Here is an 18,482-nt window from a genome sequence, read left to right as displayed (position 1 = left end):
TCGGTTGTTACCGTTTCAATATGGCTTATAACTTACTTAAGAATGCACCTATCTCACGTCACAAAATGCTTAACCTACGGTCTATTTCGCACCCTATTTCTCTGGCCTCCTCTCTTGCCTCTACATATGTATGTATGTCGAATTTACTTTTGAGGGATCACTGCTAGACAGTGGTGTCTGTTGTTTTTCTATGCATCGAAGCGCAGAATGCATGTGTGTTGATGTTCTCCATTTTATCTCTCAGTGAAGGGATATGGTGGGAATGACAGGGTAATCTGTTTGCGACATGGACCTTTTGGTGTCTGTGTGTTCTGACTCATGCTTTATGGGTTTTCTTAGTTTGTATTTCCTCTCAAGTGTGGTATGTAAGACCTTCATTCCAACACTACTGAGGATGTGCTTGTCTTTAAAGCCAATTCTGATTTCCTAGCATTAAATGATGGAATGTTGAGTCTCAAGATTGAACAATTATCGTAGGCAAGAGTTGCCTTCGCAAGTGTTTACACCAGGGACTGATTAGCAAAAGGTGGATTTTGTTTTCTGGCAACCCCCATACTACACCCACACAACGTGGAATTGCTGACTTTGTATTTTCTCATACAGGTACAGTTGATCTAATCTGAACGGTCTAGCCCATTTTCACTGAATGCACTTTTATTTGCGCAAGGTAAGGTGTATAATTGGCAGTGGGGAATGTGGACTGTAAAGGGTGGGTGCGGGGGGGGGGGGTCCCCCACCGGATTTTGCTGCAAAAATCAAATGCCTTTAGCGAAAAATGTGCTGTATAGAATCTTCTGAGCTGGGTGATCGGCCTTCTATGTACACAACTTCAAATAAAATGTCAGAAAAACAGAAAAATGGAAAAAGTTTAGTGCGCTTTGATTTTTGTAATTGTGGTTAAAAAAATAAAGTTGCTATATTTTTAGTACATAGCTCAAGGGCACTGCGTTTGTTTTGGAAGCAAGAAAGCACAGAGCAGCACAGGTTTGAATCCTGGTCCTGCGCTTGGAGGCTTTTCTCCGGCATGAAGTGCGATATAAAAAGCTCCATTTAATGTATTCATTAGATATTCCTAGTCGTATGCTGGACAGTTGTACCAATCATTCAATATCATTTTGTCTTTCATTTCAGTTTAACTTCATGTTATTTTTAACAAGCTTCTCTTTAAAACCACTGAACTGTGGGAGTGGACGGAGCATGCAACGATTTCTTATGGGAATTCAGAACGAACATAGATGCCCTTAGATTAACTGTCCTTTAGTCCATTGCATTTTCCACCCGCTATCTTGTGGCGCCTCAGACTAACCACCTCATAATGACAGTCTTCAATGACTTCAAATCATTGAGCTTTCTTCCTTACCTTGACCTACCATACAGGACACAAGATATTGTCGCCATGATACAGTCCGGATTGGATTATGTCAAAAGCTCATATCAAGGCCTTTCTGCCAAATATGCAAATTGATTGCATCCTCTCCACTATGTGGGTGTCTGGGCTTTAACGCAAATGCTTTTGACAGAGCATAGAACTCCTGTCTTGTGTAAGCTAGATTGTCTTCTAATGGGGAAGCACATGGTCTTTAAATCTCACTACATAGACCCCGCTTCTCAATCCTCTTGTCCCGAAGTGCCAACCAGACACTTGCACGCGGCTGCCGTAAGTCTTTTTTTCTCTGCTCCCCTCCTCCATCTCAGTCACATAAGGGCAGGACATGACTAGCCTTTGGAATAATGTCAGCCCCAACCTGTGGCTCCTTCTTAGCCAAGCCAAATTTTGATAGTGATAGCTATTCAGGCAGTAACTGGTTGTCTCTATCCATTCCACGCATTCCTAGTGTTAAGAAACTGTCCATGCACTGATAGTGTGCTCTACAAATTCAGTAGAACATGACCCAAAGTGTTTGAACCCAAAGAGTTTGATTTGTGTTGTGCTAAAATATCAGCTGCCATATTTCTCTTCTTTGGTCACCTGTTGTGTATTTATGATGTCTTTTGTATTGTTTTTATTTGATATATATGTCTTGTTTTGGGGTTTGGACATGTAGTGGGGTGATGTATTGCGCTCCTTGTTGGGAGAGGGTGGGTGGGCACACAATATATCTTATGCCTTACTTATAACTTGACCCGCCTCTCACCTGTCTCCAAATTCCGCTCTCCTGGGTTCATGATCATCCCGGTGAGCCTCGCTGGGAAGGTGGTTATGGCAGGGGAAATCAGGTGGTTAGGGCAGGATCCCCAAACACCCCTAGGGCAAAAGCACATGGTTATAGTAACTGGCACACAAAAGGAAAGGCGGACAAAGGAATGTTGGCATACGTCTCTTTTTAGTTGTTATACGTTCACTTATACTTTTCTCTTCCGGTACACCAGCATGGTTTTAAGTGCCTTTTTGAAAAATAAAAGTGAAAACACAAGGCACTATATACAAATCAAACGAATCCCAGCAGCTGAATAACTAAATAACACATTTTAAAGTCTGTTAAAATATTTAAAATATAATAGTCTTTAAAAGATATACGAAGTCCATATAGTGCACTGTATTAAGAACTATAAATAAAACCTTACTTCCATGACAACTTGGCCAGGCTTGTCTCAAGGTCTTTCCTGCTGCTCTCTTGATGTTCCTCTCCCTTTCTCTGCGCTCTCCTGTGATGGCTCTTGTGCAGACGACAGCGGCAGCAACTTTCTGGTGGGACTCAGTCTTTACATTGGCTGGGTTGTGTGTGTGTCAGATGCAGCCCAGCACCCAGAGGCAGTGTGGATAGCCCCCCACAGCACTAGCCAACCTGGGCCATGTCTGGCCCAGAGAGTCCTCATGGGCCACCTGGCAAAGCGGGTGGCACTTCAATGATCGGCAGCCCAGGAGGGGGCGTAATACGCTGAGTGATCGAGCGCTGTTAAAGTTGTGCCCGTTCCGGGCTTTCGCAATTCTAGGCCACCTATGGGGTGGCAGTGTTCACCTGCTAGTCGGGGAGTGCCAGCATGAAGGCCTGGGCAGCAGCAGTAACGGCAGAGCAGAGCACCTGTCAACCCTTTAGGGCCGTGGTATTCAAACTGTGCGGCGTGCCACTGCAGGGGGCCCTGGGGTATCCCTGAGGGGTCGTGAGAGCCCAGCATGAAATGTAAAAAAAAAAAAATAAAATATATATATATATTTCTAATTGGATTGGAAGAAATCGGCTGGGGCGGCTCACATGGTCGGGCTGAAGCATGAAACTGTCTCGGGCACCGATGAGTGTCCCGTAGTTGTAAATGGATAGTTATTCCTTTAGTCACAGACTATTTCCATAGTACCTAAGGGGGTGCTTTTCTGTTCAAATGCAAGTAAATTGTGATATTTAAAGAATATTTATTCAGCAACAATGGTCAAAATTACTAACTGCATAGTGAAGTAGCTCATCAAACTGGCGCACATTGGCCAAAAAGGTGACCTATTTTGACTGGCCCACACTAGCATTGTGCATCTATGCAGGACATGTGTTTTTCCCCAGCTGATCTCTGAACCTACTCATATCCGTGGGAATACCCTTGATTTTGTTTTTGCCCCAATAGCTGCTCTTTCTTCTATCTCTGTCAGTCCTATGCTCTGGTCTGACCACTTTCTGATAACATTTTCTTACCTTCTTCAGGTTCCCCTCCCCTGTCCTGTTAAACCTTCTGTTTTTTTTAAACGCAGCTGGCTGAGAGTATTCTGCCTCGACCTGACCTCTGCTCTGCTTGCTAATTCCGGCAATACTGTGGACTGTTCTCTAATTAAGCTTGAAGCCGCCTTCTTAGCCTCGGCTGACTTGCTAGCCCCTATTAAACTTTGTAAACCCAAAACCTGTACCCCCGAACCTTGGTTTACTGATGACCTTTCAGCATTTAAATTGCACTTTCGTCAGCCAGAGAGAAAATGGCATCTAGATTACTCCCCCTCTGCTAAGAACCTATTTTGCTGCTCTCTCTCGGCATTTCATAAGGCTCTGATCACTGCCAAGAAGCTCTACTATAGCCAGATAGTCTAATCGACGCTTAATAAACCTAAGGCCCTCTTTGATCTTGTCCAGTCTCTCTCTTCTCCTGAGAATGGTAAGGCCTTGGTCCCTCCTTCACAAAGCCTGTGTGACTCTCTTTCGATTTCTTTCTTGAAAAAATCTCTATTATTTGCGACCACATAAAGGCTGGTTTGCCGCCGCTCACAGCCCCTAAAATTGTCACCCCCCCCTTCTCCTACTGCTTCTTGGTCTTCGTTTCCGCAGTTCTCTAACTCTGACGTATTGTCAGCCATTTCTAGACTAAAGTCTGCATCTCCTAATGATGCTATACCCCTTATCATTTTAAAGGAGTTATCTGCTGACCTCATTGAGCATATCACCACTGCTGTTAATACTTCCTTCTCCACAGGTGTTAAGACGGATTTCTGAACTCTGTCCTGGCGGCGCAGAAGTTCAGAAGGCCAACCTAATTACTTGGAACAGGGTAACCTCTGGACAAGCCAGACCAATCAGGATAGCGATTGCGGCGGTCAAGACTAGGTCTCAAGAGGGGTGAGGGTGACTGAAAGCCCGCAATGAACACACAAAGCAAGGACACTTACAAATTACTCCAAACAGGTGTTATATTAAAAATATATACACATTTATTCCAAGGCCTTTGCAACAATGACCGTAGCGAGAAATCACGATAAACCTCTAGTAAACCAATACATACCAAACCAATACAATATATATACAAACGAGTCTAAAGCGTTAGATGCACAAAATGTGTAGTCCACCTAGATGGGGAGGAAAACAGGCAGTGCGAAATAATTATTAGACCCAGTCCGCCTTCAGAGGCACCTTACTTTGCTCTCTCGTCTTTCCAATGCGGGTCTCTCTGGCCGGGTCCTTGATTGGTTCACATCGTTCCTGTCTGATCGCTCTGTCTATTTCACTTCCCCCTTTCCGATCTAAGTTGGCTACACTTCTCTGTGATGTTCCACAGGGCCCTGCTCTTTCTCCTATTCTCTTTAATATTTATATTAGATCTATTCTGCTTCTTATCCACTCACATGGTTTCCGCTACTACTCTTATGTGGACGACACACAGATTCTCGTCTGCCTGGATCTGCCTCAAGCTGAGACTGCTGCACGACTTAGGAACTGCTTGGACGGTCTGGGGCATAGGATGATGACTAATTGGTTAAAATTGAATGGCAGTAAGACCGAGGTCCTGGTCGTGGGTACTTCGTCTCCCCTTCTCTTTTGGACCTCGCAATTCTGGCCATCAAGCCTTGGCCCTCTTCCGGTTCAATCGGTCCGTAACCTTGGTGTTAAAATCTCTGCCTCCCAGTCTCTTGACAATCGGGTGGCTAGTGTCTGTACCGCCGGGCACTTTAAACTCTGCATTTTGCGGAAAGTCTTGCCCTTTATTCCTACTGAATGCCAGGCGCCTGTAGTGGCAGCCTTGGTTCTCAGCACTCTCGACTACTGCAACTCTCTCTATTTGGCCCAGCCTCGCTATTTGATCCAAAGGCTTCAACTGTTGCGAAATGCTGCCGTTCGTTCCATACTCTGCCCTCCCTTTGGATCCCATATTTCTCCTCTGCTCAAGAAACTACACTGGCTTCCTTTGGCCAGCCGGATACTGTTCAAATCACTGTGTCTGGTGCATCGTGCCTTCTATGGCTTGTGTGCTGAGTATCTCCAAGCAAAGTTTCTTCATTACACTCCTTCCCGTTCGCTGCGCTCTGTCTGCGTGTCTTCTCATTTCCCCCCGCTATCGTCTGTCACGTATGGGAGGCCGTGCCTTTTCGGTGGCGGCTGCTAGAGCTTGGAACAAGTTGCCTATTGCTCTCCGTGCAACTGAAGACCATCTTACCTTCCGCCGGTTGCTGAAAACCACTCTTGTGTTAGGCCGTCTCTCTCTTTGGTCTTGTCGGCCGCTCTGGACCTTCATTCCTTTTCAGTAACTAGCGCCAAGATGCCTTTGGGTGTACGTGCGCTCTACCAAGTTTATATAACATAACATAACATAACATTTTGCATTTTTAGTACTGGCATTGCCCTATAGGCCAGTCCGAGGCTGGACGTCTCATCCATAATGGCGAGGCAGCACCCACCCAGTGGCCCCCTCGCCCATAATGGAGGAGCTAAGGAGCCAGCCCAGTAAAACAGTGAGCACTCCCTCAGCTGCTTTTTCCAGCTGAGGGAGTGCTCCTGGGCTGGCGGAACTGTCAAAGGTAAACACTATTTGCCTTTGATAGGTCCGTTGAGTTCCCCAGCCGCACATGCTCACCGAGCCATGCAAGGCTGGGGTGTTATTTTGCTTCGCCAGCATTGCATAGCTCATTGGAAATGCTGGCTGGGGCACTGCATGTCTCTATCTGCGAGGGGGAGTTTCTGCGCCTCCTCGCACATACGGACAGAGCAGCCTGGAGCCAAGGCGTTTCAGCACCCACACGCAGGCCAAGGCAAGGTATGTTTATTTATTTTTTATTTAATCATGTGTAAGGATGCGTGTATACTTGTATTAAGAGTGAGTGGGGATGGATGCCCGTGTGAAAGATAGTTATTGCTGTATGAATGTGTGTGTATGTTAGTTTGCTTTGGTCCGTTGAGCTGATTTTGGCAAGTGATGGATAGAGGGGGGGGGGGAGGAGGGTTGTACAACAATGGCATTTTAAAAATGCCTAAATGCCTTTGTTGCACAATCCCCCCTACCCACCTGCCAAAATCAGCTCTCCTTTTGAGGCGCTCTGGAGCCCAATGGACAGGGATTGTATTATTTTTGTATTATTCTTTTATACTGGATTTCTATCATAGATGTCCAGTCAAAAATACCATGCTCTCCCCCTTGGCATTCCAGCGCCTTGCATACACACATAATCGTGTTGATTGAGTTAGGCCCAGTGAGGCCCAGAGGACAGGGATGGTATCATAGTTGTCCAGTAAAAAATGTCATGCCTGCCCCCTCGGCCCCCCAGCACCAATTGCAAACTGTTTGGCTATTTAACCATTTTTTGTTTTAAGTATGCTCTACAATGCAACGTTTTAACACTTTATTTAAAAAAAAGTTTGCGGGGGGGAACACCCCCCGCCCCCACCCCCACCGAACCTTCTTAATGATTTGGGCTCCCTCACTGCGCTCGGTTGCTATGGGGGAAATAGTTATACCCCGCCACTTAAAAAATTCACCAGCTGCCACTGGCCCTCGGACTGTGTTGGGAACGGGATGAGGGGAGCCCAGGGACTGTGGTGGGATCAGGATGAGCAGGAACCATGGAATAGTGGTGGGAGCAGAGTGGGGAGAGCCCAGGGTGTGTGATGGGGTGGGGAGAGCCCAGGGGCTGGGTAGGAGTGGGAGCCCAGCGACTGCGATGGGAGCAGGTGACTGCGCGCAATACATACTGTCCATTTGGCATTTTTGGGGGGGGACCCGGCCTCCCCGACGTTTGCTCAGGGGGTGCCTAGGCCAAAAAAGTTTGAAGACCACTGCTTTAGGGGTTTGAAACAGTAAATTGCAAGTCGCTCCGCTTGTGCCTCTAAAGATTGTTTCTTTTTCTTTTTTTCCCAGATTCAAGGGACCTCTGCATGACCATGCGCAAGCGTCCTTTACTCTAACATTTCTTTCCCCCATGGATACTTTCTTTTTTTTTCCTCCCTCCCCCGCATGATGGGTTACAGAAACAGTGCAAGAAAATTTGTTGACCTTACTGTTTACATGTCTAGCACTGATTAGCATCCTCTGAAATTACTGTTTGTTTTTTGATCTGAGCAAGACTTTTTTATATTGTGCCTCTTTTCAGACCAGCCTTTTGCCACCTGAAGTAGATGATTCTCCACGAAATCTAGACTTAAAGAACTCGATGGCTCCTTTTGTGATTTCTATTCTGGACGATTATGTTTATTTAATTCTACTCCTGAATAAATCTGTGCACCTGTTGTATGGTTCTAGACTGCTTCCTTAGCTTTTCAAAGCTATTTCCCACTTGAGCATTTGCCTGGCAGCAATGTAGGCCCTAAATTTGGTAAGACACTACTGAGAAATGTTTATTGTAGGGTTGTAGTCATATCCACTGCTTTTTTTTTCATGTGCTTTACAAATCTTCCTTTTATATGGTTGAAGAGAAAATGATTGAGAAATGGGGAGCTGTTGAGTGCATGGGGTGGCAGAACCTGTGGCGGTACACTATTGTAGGATTCCCTCATTTATCCATTTGTAGTTTCTGTTCATACAATGTGGTGCATTTGGCACCTGTCCTAAAACCGAGGGACATCACGTGTTCGGATGATCAGGGGACTATGTACTGCCAGGAAAGAGTCACTATCTTATTGGCAGCCAGTGCACATTTGCGTCGCACTGTTTTCTGTTTTTCGGGGTTCATGCTAAGCATTGAGTGATAAGCCCTGAAGATTCTTAGTTCACTTTTTCCTTCCCTGTTCCTGCTATCTCATGGAGGAAAGCAGTACCCTGTGGGTAATGCTTTATTTGGAATGAAAGGTCCCTATGTAGACAGTGATATAAAGTAGGCAAAGGTGCAGATTTGCATTGCCAAATGATGTCCTTCATATGAGGTGTGTTTGTATTTTTCTTAGTCCACTGCTGGCTTTATTGATGAAGGGTAATTTATTCAGGTTCCAAACTAATATTGTATTGCAGCTGTTGGATATTGTGTGTGTGCGTGTGTGTGTGTTCCGTCTAGAAGTGGTTTTCTTGGGGGCAGCCAGTTAGCTTCAGATTGGTTAACAAATCATTTGTCTGAGTGGGGACCAGTGACCAGGCTTGAACCCCACCCTTTTGCCCCTTGCAACTTTGATATATTAGTCAAATCAAAATCAAGTTTGTTCGGAACATAGACAATTCCATCAAACAACAGTTATGACTTGTAAAAAAGCACTGGATAAAAGGATGAACATAAAACATTTTACTTTAATGTAAGCTTATGAATCAGTTTATAGCTAAAATTACTCCTGGACAGCAAGAATTAATTGTGATGTCTTTTAAAAAAACTCCTGCATCCTCCATGCTTGTCGTACATATTGTAGAAGGGCCAATGCAATTAGCGCCGTGTCAGCCGTAAAAGTATACAGTGCGGGGTGATCTTGTGAAAGGTCTTTATTTCTTAAAACTACTAATGTTTTAGATCGAACTTGTAGGCCTGGCAAAACAGGAAATGAACTAGAGCTTCTTTGTCAGCATTGCATAATACATATTTCTGTATATTGGTGACAGTATGCTTGGTTTTAACGTGGTCCCCATTCTTCTTTCCTTAAAAGGATCCCATCGGTTTATTGTGGATCCTGTGTGTCTTAGAGTTTGAGACATTCGTTGCTTTTTTTTGCCGAAGCTCTGCAGGTCATTTATCATTTATGTAGTTGGGCTTTGCATGACTTATGTCCTGGAACTGCCTTTGCAGCATTTAATGAACAAATGTCTAATCAAATCTGAGATGGCTTGGGTGCGCACAAGTCCTTTGGGAACACTTAACATGTTTTGGGGAAATGCCTACGTTTTAGCAACTTCATGTGGCCTGTGATGTTCATAGACTACTTGATGGAAAGTGAATAGGTGAATTCCGATATTTCTTTTTAATCTCCTGTCCGTTCACCAATCTCTCTGGAAAAATTCACCTTAGAAAAGGTTTGGGGGGGTGTTTGATCGTGTGAGAATTGATTGCGGCAAACTGTTTGGAAAAAAACAGCCTACATGCGATCAGTACTGAAATGATCAAACACCACCACCCACACCCCGATTCCCTACTTCACTGTTCGCTCGCTGCCTGGTCCACTTCGGCCCTGCGACGTCAGATCTGTCCCTCTAACGTGAATCGACTTGTGACGCAGCAGGGTCCCTTATTTATTTTTTTCTGGTCCCCCCTATTTTGTGAGTTAGGTGGTCAATGGTAAAATTACATATGAGTACGTCTGCTTTGTCTAGACTAGAAGAAGCCATTCTTTGAAACCTATTGGCACCCAGTATGACCACCAAATGATTTTGGATCCAAGTTTGGATCCTAGTTCACCCCCAACCCACTCTGGTGCATAAAACACAGAAGTGGGGAAAGGCAGGAAAATATCTCCTTGGTTTATCAATCACTGGTTCCTCCCCAAACCCTGAACGGTATGTGGACTATTGATTGTTATTAATGTAGGCATTTGTTCATGTGCCCTAATGGGCTGTCTACATATTTAAGATACAGTTACTAGGCTTTAATGATTATGATCTTTCTTAATGGCATGTAAAGGCTATAATGTTATCAGGATTTGTTTTCCTATTTAACGTTTTAATTTTCTATTTTTATTTCTGTAGATTAACTGAACTAGAAAAATGGGGGATCCTGTGTTGCAAATGCGGACTGAACAGGCCTCTGAAGAACTGCCCGGGACTGAGAGCCCTCCCACAACATCATTGAACAATGACATTGAAGCGACTGACATTGATCATTCATCAAAGAAGGCAGCAGATGTCATGGAATTTGGAGAGGAGGACAATTTTGTAGGTGAATGTAAACTGTTTGAAACCAAAGATGGAGTTCAAAGTTTTGAGGAGGGTGTTGATGACTCTGAAGAATTGATGGAAAATCTGCACCCACAAGACCATTTGCCTGATCCCCAAGGTAGCGGAGAGCCTTGTGTTGAAATGTGCTCATCTAGGCACCATGAAGTGTCTCGGACTTCAGACTGCTTAGCTGGAGGAGGAGATTTTGTGGAGAAATTGTCAACACCAAATGGCCCAGACCAGTCTCTTATAGAGATCATGCAAGGTCTTGGGACGCCGGAATCCTTGAACAAATCTTTGAAAGGTCTTGCCCCTGCAAGTCCATATGACACAGACTGCACCAAGAATCTCCTGTCTAAAATCCAACTTTCTTCCCCACAAGAGACCCTGCTAGAGGAAATAGAATCTGAACTCCAGTCCACAGAAATTTTAGTAGGGTATAAATCCCCAAATGGAATGAAGAAAGATGATCACACGCTTTCTATGCTGGAAAAATGTATGCATGATAAGTACCTGCAGCAGGAGCTCACGATAAAGAAGTACGTATAGAGAAATCGTCTTGTTGTTGTATGTTCATCTACTTTTTAAAAGTAGAGCCATCGTTACCTTGGGTTGGTTAAAGTCTGTTTTCATTTGGCTGTTTTAGTCCTGTTGTAAGCACAATTACATGCTTCATGCACTTTGTTTTTAACTGTTGTGCAGATTATTCAAGGAGAGGTAATGGCAAAAAACTATGAATATTTAAATATTTGGATGTGCATTAGCACCCATCCTCAACTCCTTAAAACGTTGCTGGTCTTTGCTTATAAAGGAGCGTACATAAATAAAAGTACAGTCATACTTTTAAAGAAACATTGCAGAATATGGTATACACGGCAAGTACACACCCTAGAAATGAATAGTATACAAGAATGCCAGTTAACCCCTCCAAGATCTCTGCCTGCTGGAACAATACACTTTGTGGTCTACCAATTTTCTTTGCTGTTACAGTAATTCCTGCATCCTTATGAATATTTAACAGCAACAGCCCTAATGATAGGCTGTTTCTGTTCATTCACTTGTTAATTTTACTAGAGCATGTTTTCTTCTTGTTAGACAATCACTTTGACATGTCTCCAACCACAGTAGAGTACCATATTCCATGCTTCTCTTTTGTTCTTCTTAAAGTTTGGAATTGAGTTGCTAACTGATTATAAAGGCTGAATTCCAATCTTCCCTTTATGATGTGTACACATTGGGCACAAAGACGTATACAAGCTGTGTCACAGGAAGCCCCAGGTGAGGCTGCCTTTTTTCCGGCTGCATAAGTACTGACTGTGTTAGAAACCGCACCACATGGCTCTGTTGGGTGCCAAGTAACTTTTGCCCTACTTAGAAGACCATCTCTTTGGGCTCGGGACTGCTAACCTGGTCAGAGGTCACCTTCCACACAATACTTCCCTCTAGTATGTGCTCTAGTGCTTCATTACGTTTTCTTATGCATCTTCACTATTGCATCACACTGGCATAAGGATGAAGGTTGTTGATGAGCTATAGCGCTTTTGGTTTGTTAATTAAACACTGATTCTGTTTAGGCAGCTTAGTCAGAGATCATTAGGAAGGGTTTGTAAAAGTACACCATTTGAATGTTGGATGGGTCTTGAACTTAGAATCTAGCACATGAAATAAAGTATCGGAGGTTGATCAGCTGCAAATCAAAGGTAACTTCTTTGATGGACTGAGTGAATATATTAAGTACATTCTTTCGGTTTTTGCATGAACATGTATAGAGTGCCATCGCACCCCCTCGCAGTGGCCTCCTGCTTTTAAATATTTGTTCTTCCTTTTTGAGGGCCAGTATGAGGGCAAAACTATAGGCAAGAAGTAAAGCGTGAACACAAAGCATTTTAGGATCCTGTCCATACAGATCCTGCTGAATATTGGTCCTAAAACATTTTTTTTATCTTGCTGATCAGATTAGTTGAGAGCAATATTGGCTGTGTACCCCTTTTCTATATCTTTCATCTCCACTTTTCTTCCCGCCCGCTGTAGACCTACTGCTTATTGTGCATATGGCCTGTTTTGTTGAACCTGGTGCATAATTAATTTGTTTATCTTGCAATTGGCACCTGTGGAAACTATCTAAACTATTGAAAGCTTGGCATTTTAGAGGGAAAGCCATGTTCCTGTTAAGGGTTATTCTGCAAAAGGTGGATAATACGAGCACAAGCAACCTCATGTAAAACCCTAGGCACCCATATCCTCTAACTGTAGACTTGCACTTTTTTATCAGCAAGGATTGCGATGGGAGCTTGGCTTCTAGTAATTGGTGTGGGATAAGGGTGCCCACAGTAGTTGGCTAAAGACACACTTGTCAAACTTGGGTGCCCACAAATATTAGCAGAGGATCAGTGCCCACTATTGAAGGCTAAATAGATGAAGCTTTTTTAGACTTTCATGTTTACACGGATCACTCTTTGAATACGTTCCTGCCCATCCTGATTATTTTGTAGGATTGTCTTGGGCTTTTTATATTCTGTAGCAACCGTCACAGAGGTAAACTTAGTGTTGTAAATGATCTTGAGGCTTTACGAAATGGTGAAATCACTAGTCTGTCTAAAATCACTTTGACACCTTAGTACTGCATTCTCTCCATACCCCATCTATCAAATCACTTTGACCATATGCAGTGTCCATTTTATTACATCTAAATCTTTGTTGGGCCACATTGTATTCATAAGTAGTAATTTATAGAATAGACTTTTATAAATGCAAGTTAAATTGCATACAGCTTGGACAAGCCCAGCTCTTTTCTGTAACTACTAGAGTAAGAACCTGTGTATACGCGCCAAAGTGCAGGTTTTCATTAACACAGTAGGACTACTATATAGCCTAAGGCACCCTCTAGTGTTGACAAGAGGGCAAGCTACTGCATTGGCCAAACCTACGTCTGGCCTTTTATTATATTATTATGTTGTTAGATTGAGAAGATGTTGTAGACTGTTACTCATAGTGTAAATCCTTATCTTGCATTTCCCCCTCCATTTTCAGTTTGTCTCGTTAAGGTCTACCTGCGCATAGCTCCTACCAGTTACCAGGTTCATGGAGTGTTTGGGAGATGGCAATATTGGATATAAAAATGAAATCAAACAATGTGTAGAAGAAGCAATTTTCAGAGTTCAACCGCTGAAATGGAGAATGTGATAATGTGAAGATGTTTTTCTGAATTGTAGTCATTACTCTAAGTCACTGCAAATCTGATTCCTTGGCCACAGCTGCTTGCAAGCATTGTAGATTTGATCTCTACTGAGTTGTAGGCTTATGGTATTTTGCACAACGGTTCTATCCGAAAGTCTGCATTAACCCACAAAATAACGAAGCACCACTATGTTCCCATGGTAAGCTTTTCCATACCATCCAAAATACATTTTGTGTGGGTTGCTGATGAGAGCGATTGCGTAACTGAAAGCTGAATATAAAGTTGTGCTTTCTTCTTGTTTGTTAGTAAGTTAAGAGTATGGTGGCATTTCTCCAGGATTAACACCAAAGGCACATGAGAAGCATTGTCAGCCTTTGGTTTGTTTGACCATTTATACATCCCCACTGCACAACATAGAAGAATTAAACGGTGTGTTCTAGTCTCATGCCATTTGATGCGTTACAGATCTATAGAGGACATTGTAACCACAAATATTTCTGTAATTGAATGGAAGTCCCTTACCACATAGTAAATGTTTTACATAAGGATTAAGAATACTATACACACAAGAATGTTGCTTCAATAACTGCATATTTATACATTTGTTTCTAAGAAAATAATGTTAACACATGTTAGAATCGGTACCTTAGTTAGCAGCCATGCACGTTCTGTGGATTGCATGTCAGTTAATTGTTTGGTGTTCAATAGGGAGGCTTTATGTATAATTAAGGTCTTTGGATTTTTCATGAGGGAGGAGGGGCTTGGCGGATCCGATCCTTGAGGTTCTAGAAATCGTGGATTTTCACAACTGGAGAGATTTTATTGAAGCTGCATCTGAAATTCTTTTCACATTACAAGATTGTAGGGAATGGGGCATTTAAAGGAGCATGCAGACTATCTGAGCTTCCTTTGCTTAGGTTTTCTTTGTACTTCCAGCACAGTGCATTCTGTTGTTCATACAAACTTCAACAGTCCCCAAACAAGCTGGATGGGTCTATAATGGAAAGGCTGCCTCTTTTCCATATGAACTAAATTTCACAGTGTGCATGTAGTACTGTATTCTACACTGAAATGACACTGGCCAGTGCACTGATAGAATTAGGATTCAAGAGCTGGAGCTAAAAGCAGCTTCTGGTACTCTGTGTCATCCAGTAGGCAGGATCTACATGGATAGAACCAAGAACTAGTTTAAGCAGCACAAATCTACCTTGAGAAAGAAGCACAAAATCTATTTTGACCCATTTTCGACGTTTCATTATGCTGCAAATGTCTGTTAGATTAGCCCTTTACACATACCAATATACAGACTTAATATCACATAGGCACATTTGTATGGTGCCAATTGGCTCAGGGAGTTAAAGGTTGCTCCTGGTATCTATTGATGTCCAGCTCATTAGGCTCTTCTACGCTACAGGCAGAAGCTACATAGCTGTTGCAATGTTGAACAATGCTAGAGGCTGCAAATACATGTTAAACAAGGCAGGACATGTGGCACTCCAGATGAGGGTAAAGGGCTAATGTTTTTTGTTTTAGTTATAATTTTAGCATTCTTAAACCAGTGAGAAATAAATGTGTATCATTTGATTACTCGATAAGTGATACAATTATTGTTGGGTAATCTTGGCACTCTGTCATGTCTGCATACCGATCCCAGCGTTCACATTTCTAAAAAGATAAGTCAATCACAGGTATTGTGACGACATGGCGAACAGAAGGATTTTAGACTTTGGGTCTTGTGATGGGTCAGATGTAAGGAGGACAACTTGGTAGAGGTTTTTTATAAGATGCCTTTTTATTAACTCAAAAGGGTTTGACAAACTCCTCACTATCCCTACCCTGATGAGTATTTCCCTGCTTATAAAAATAAATGAAAGTAAACACTCTTAATAAAAGGAATCTGTCCCTCACTTATAAATACAACAAATGTTAACAAGGTGATAAATGGCAATTCAAATATAACAGAAATTACAGTTCTGTTCAAGATAAACTTGATAACTGTTTCTCCTTGTTACCTGGGTGAGATCTCTTCCCCAGATTAAAACCAGATCGTCAATCAACTGTTCTTCTCTGCAAAAAAGTTCTAAGGATTAGTTCCTCTTGCTTCAAAAAGTCTCTTGGACTTTGACCAATAGTTAGATATTCAACAAGTCTTTATCTCTCCACTTGTAGCAGATAATTCAACCCAACTTCCTAAAAAACGAACACTTGCACAGTTTGTCTGTATCAACAGTAATGCTTTGTCAGGATGGTTCCACAGCAGTTCACACTATACTTGCATTCACAATAATGATTTGTCAAGATGATTCACAATTTATTTTAGTGGTTTTGCTTCTTCTTAATAGTCTTTGGACCAGGAAGAAGTAATTCAAGCACTGTGTTGTGGTTACTCACCTGAGAAGACTATCACTACCCTGCCCTGATATAACCGTCTGCCAGCACTCATAAGCTTCTACCACAAGTACTTCTGTGGTAACGTTTGCATCGAACAATTGCATCGAACAATTTAGCAAAGTCTTTTGACCTTCCACAACATCAGTTTTGACTGTTTCTTCTGGGAAGACATGAAACACATTGGTGCAGTTTGTACTGCACTTGTGATTTCCATATGCAAGACTGGTTATGCTCCTCTCCTCCTGAAAAGTGAGAGCGTAGCTCTCCTGCCACTCTTGTTTTCTCACTCTTTATTAACCAATTACTGATAATTACTTTTTCTCACACTTGTTCGTCTTTGGCTTAGACAATGCTTGTTTAGATCATTTCCAACTGTTTCTTTCTCACTCTGACAATAGGCTTTACAATCAACCTGCTTCTCAATTGCCCCCTCTTGGCTTTGGCAATTTTGGTTCATATTGACTTGCTTTGATATTGCCTTCTTTTGGCTTTGGCAATAATAGTTCTTATTAGCTTCTTGTAATATTGCCCTTTCTTGGCAATTTTTCTGACCTTTCTTGTCTGTTTCTAAAGTTCTTATTCTGCCACTTTAGCTTCTTTGTATCAGTTTGGTACTCAGTCATTATTATTCTGCCACTTCAATTTCTTTACATCAGTTCGGCATTTATAACATTTATAACAATTTATAACAGAGCGTTTCGGGGTGTTCCGCAGTGTCACAATGCTAGTGAACTCACCGGGTGTTGCATACACGTCCACTCGCTCCTCTGCTTCTGGGTCTTCTGGTTCCTCTGTTTCGATTTGGCCGACAAACTTGCTTCTTAGTTTCCTGCGGCCCATGCCGGTCAGGACAGGAGTGTTCTTGCTCCGAGGCACTCTGGTTCTCACCTGCCACCAGAGCCCAACTTACAACGTGGGAAGCATTTCAACTCACACTTTCTGCTGGTTGAACTCTGCATTCACGGACAACTCTACCCCCTTCGCAACCTCTGCATACAAGGTCTTTGAAGGTAGATATTCTCTCTGAACCCGCATCTGCTCTGCAAATGTCAGTGGCTGCGGCTTCTCTGCTCTCCTTCAACTTCTACTGCAACGTCGAGTCACTGCAATCACTCCACTGCTCACTACTTCTCCTTATGGCTTGCACCTGAGGGGGCCTTTCATACTTCCCTGTCACACTGGGGTGTGGGTCATTAGCTCTATTAGACTTTAACTTGCAGTCCAGTGCCTCTGCATCCCTCTTCTTTGTCGCGGTCTTCAAAAGGAGTTTTATAAGGTCTTAATGAGTGGTTCTTTCGAGTTCGAGTTTTCAGAATGTAAGATGTTAATGTTTTGCATTTAACTTTCCTCTTTTGATCCCATGAGCTTGTAACACCATAAATGTGGACCAATTTGTGGGGTGAGATCTTGCTCCCAATAAATGATTGATTCACACCATCAAAATAATTAGCTTTGGGAAAGAAAACCTCCCTCTCACAGCAAGCCATTACATATTCTGGCATCACTGACATTTCTTCCTCCTGAGGAAGATAAATACAGCATCTCTCTCAACTGAATCCTCCTATTCCACTGGGTCCCTTCTCCTCCCATGTGATCCTCCTGGCTAATAGAACCCCCAGGGTCTGGATCAGGTAGCGGCTGCCTTCCCCCGGCAAGCTGGGAGGAGATTTTAGGTAGGGTCTTAGTGAGGACTCTGCAGGATTCATCACAGTTGTTTTAAAGAAAATACTTTATTAAGCAGATGTAACCAAAACAGGGTTTAAGGAATAAAGCATGGTGTTCAAACATAAGTGACTTTAAACCCCATCCCTGAATAAATGCTGAAAGTACTAAAAGCCCTGAAGTAAATTTGCCTGTTGCAACTAATCTGTGAACTTAAAATAAAGGTTTCCTGAATGAATTGTCGGAATGGGCAAATCAAATTGTGCAATGACAAAAATGAACTTGGTCCTTCCCTTAGGTGGAAAAATGTTATGGAAAAATATCTAATTTAAAGTCCTTCCCTTAAATAACTAAGTTCATCAATTTAAGGAGGTCTTCTCTTTGGGTCTCCCCGAGTAAACCACCAAAAGGGCCACTAATCGAAAACTGAAATTGTGACCTGTAGTTGCCTGCCAGGTGCAGGGCCTCTTAGGGGAGGGGGATCACCTGAGCCCTGGTTCTTTAGCTCATTCCTCTGGGTGATTCACCCTTCTTGCTCTCTAGTTTGTGTGGTATGCTGCCCCAACCTCCTGTTTGGGCTACCAAGTTTTTCTCTGTTTGCACCTCATATCTTCAGGGGACCTGGATTTTTGCCCCTCTCCTTTTCATGGGATCTTTGCTATTGCCACTGTTCTTTTCGGGAGATTTGATTTTCTCCTGTTCTCTTCAAGGGTCCTGCTTCTGCCTTGGTCTCTCTACCAGGGTCTTGGCAAACCTTTGCTTTTGCCTCTTCCCAGGCTTTTTAGGCATG

The 18,482-nt window shown here is 42.9% G+C and overlaps 1 protein-coding gene across 1 annotated transcript in view; it reads left to right on the top strand.

The window, feature by feature from the left end:
- CCDC186 (coiled-coil domain containing 186) overlaps positions 1-18,482 on the top strand; it is a 1,219,714-nt gene that overhangs the window by 58,272 nt on the left and 1,142,960 nt on the right. The window contains exon 2 of the mRNA XM_069611867.1: positions 10,273-11,000. Within this exon, the coding sequence (XP_069467968.1) occupies positions 10,291-11,000 (710 nt within the window). The 5' untranslated portion in view covers positions 10,273-10,290. The remainder of the gene's footprint in view (positions 1-10,272; positions 11,001-18,482) is intronic.

The sequence above is a fragment of the Ambystoma mexicanum genome, chromosome 8, assembly GCF_040938575.1.
Source record: "Ambystoma mexicanum isolate Mex_15411 chromosome 8, UKY_AmexF1_1, whole genome shotgun sequence".
In the NCBI taxonomy this organism is placed as follows: domain Eukaryota; kingdom Metazoa; phylum Chordata; class Amphibia; order Caudata; family Ambystomatidae; genus Ambystoma; species Ambystoma mexicanum.
Note: the sequence above shows the minus strand (reverse complement) of the source record. Positions and strands in the feature narration are given on the sequence as shown.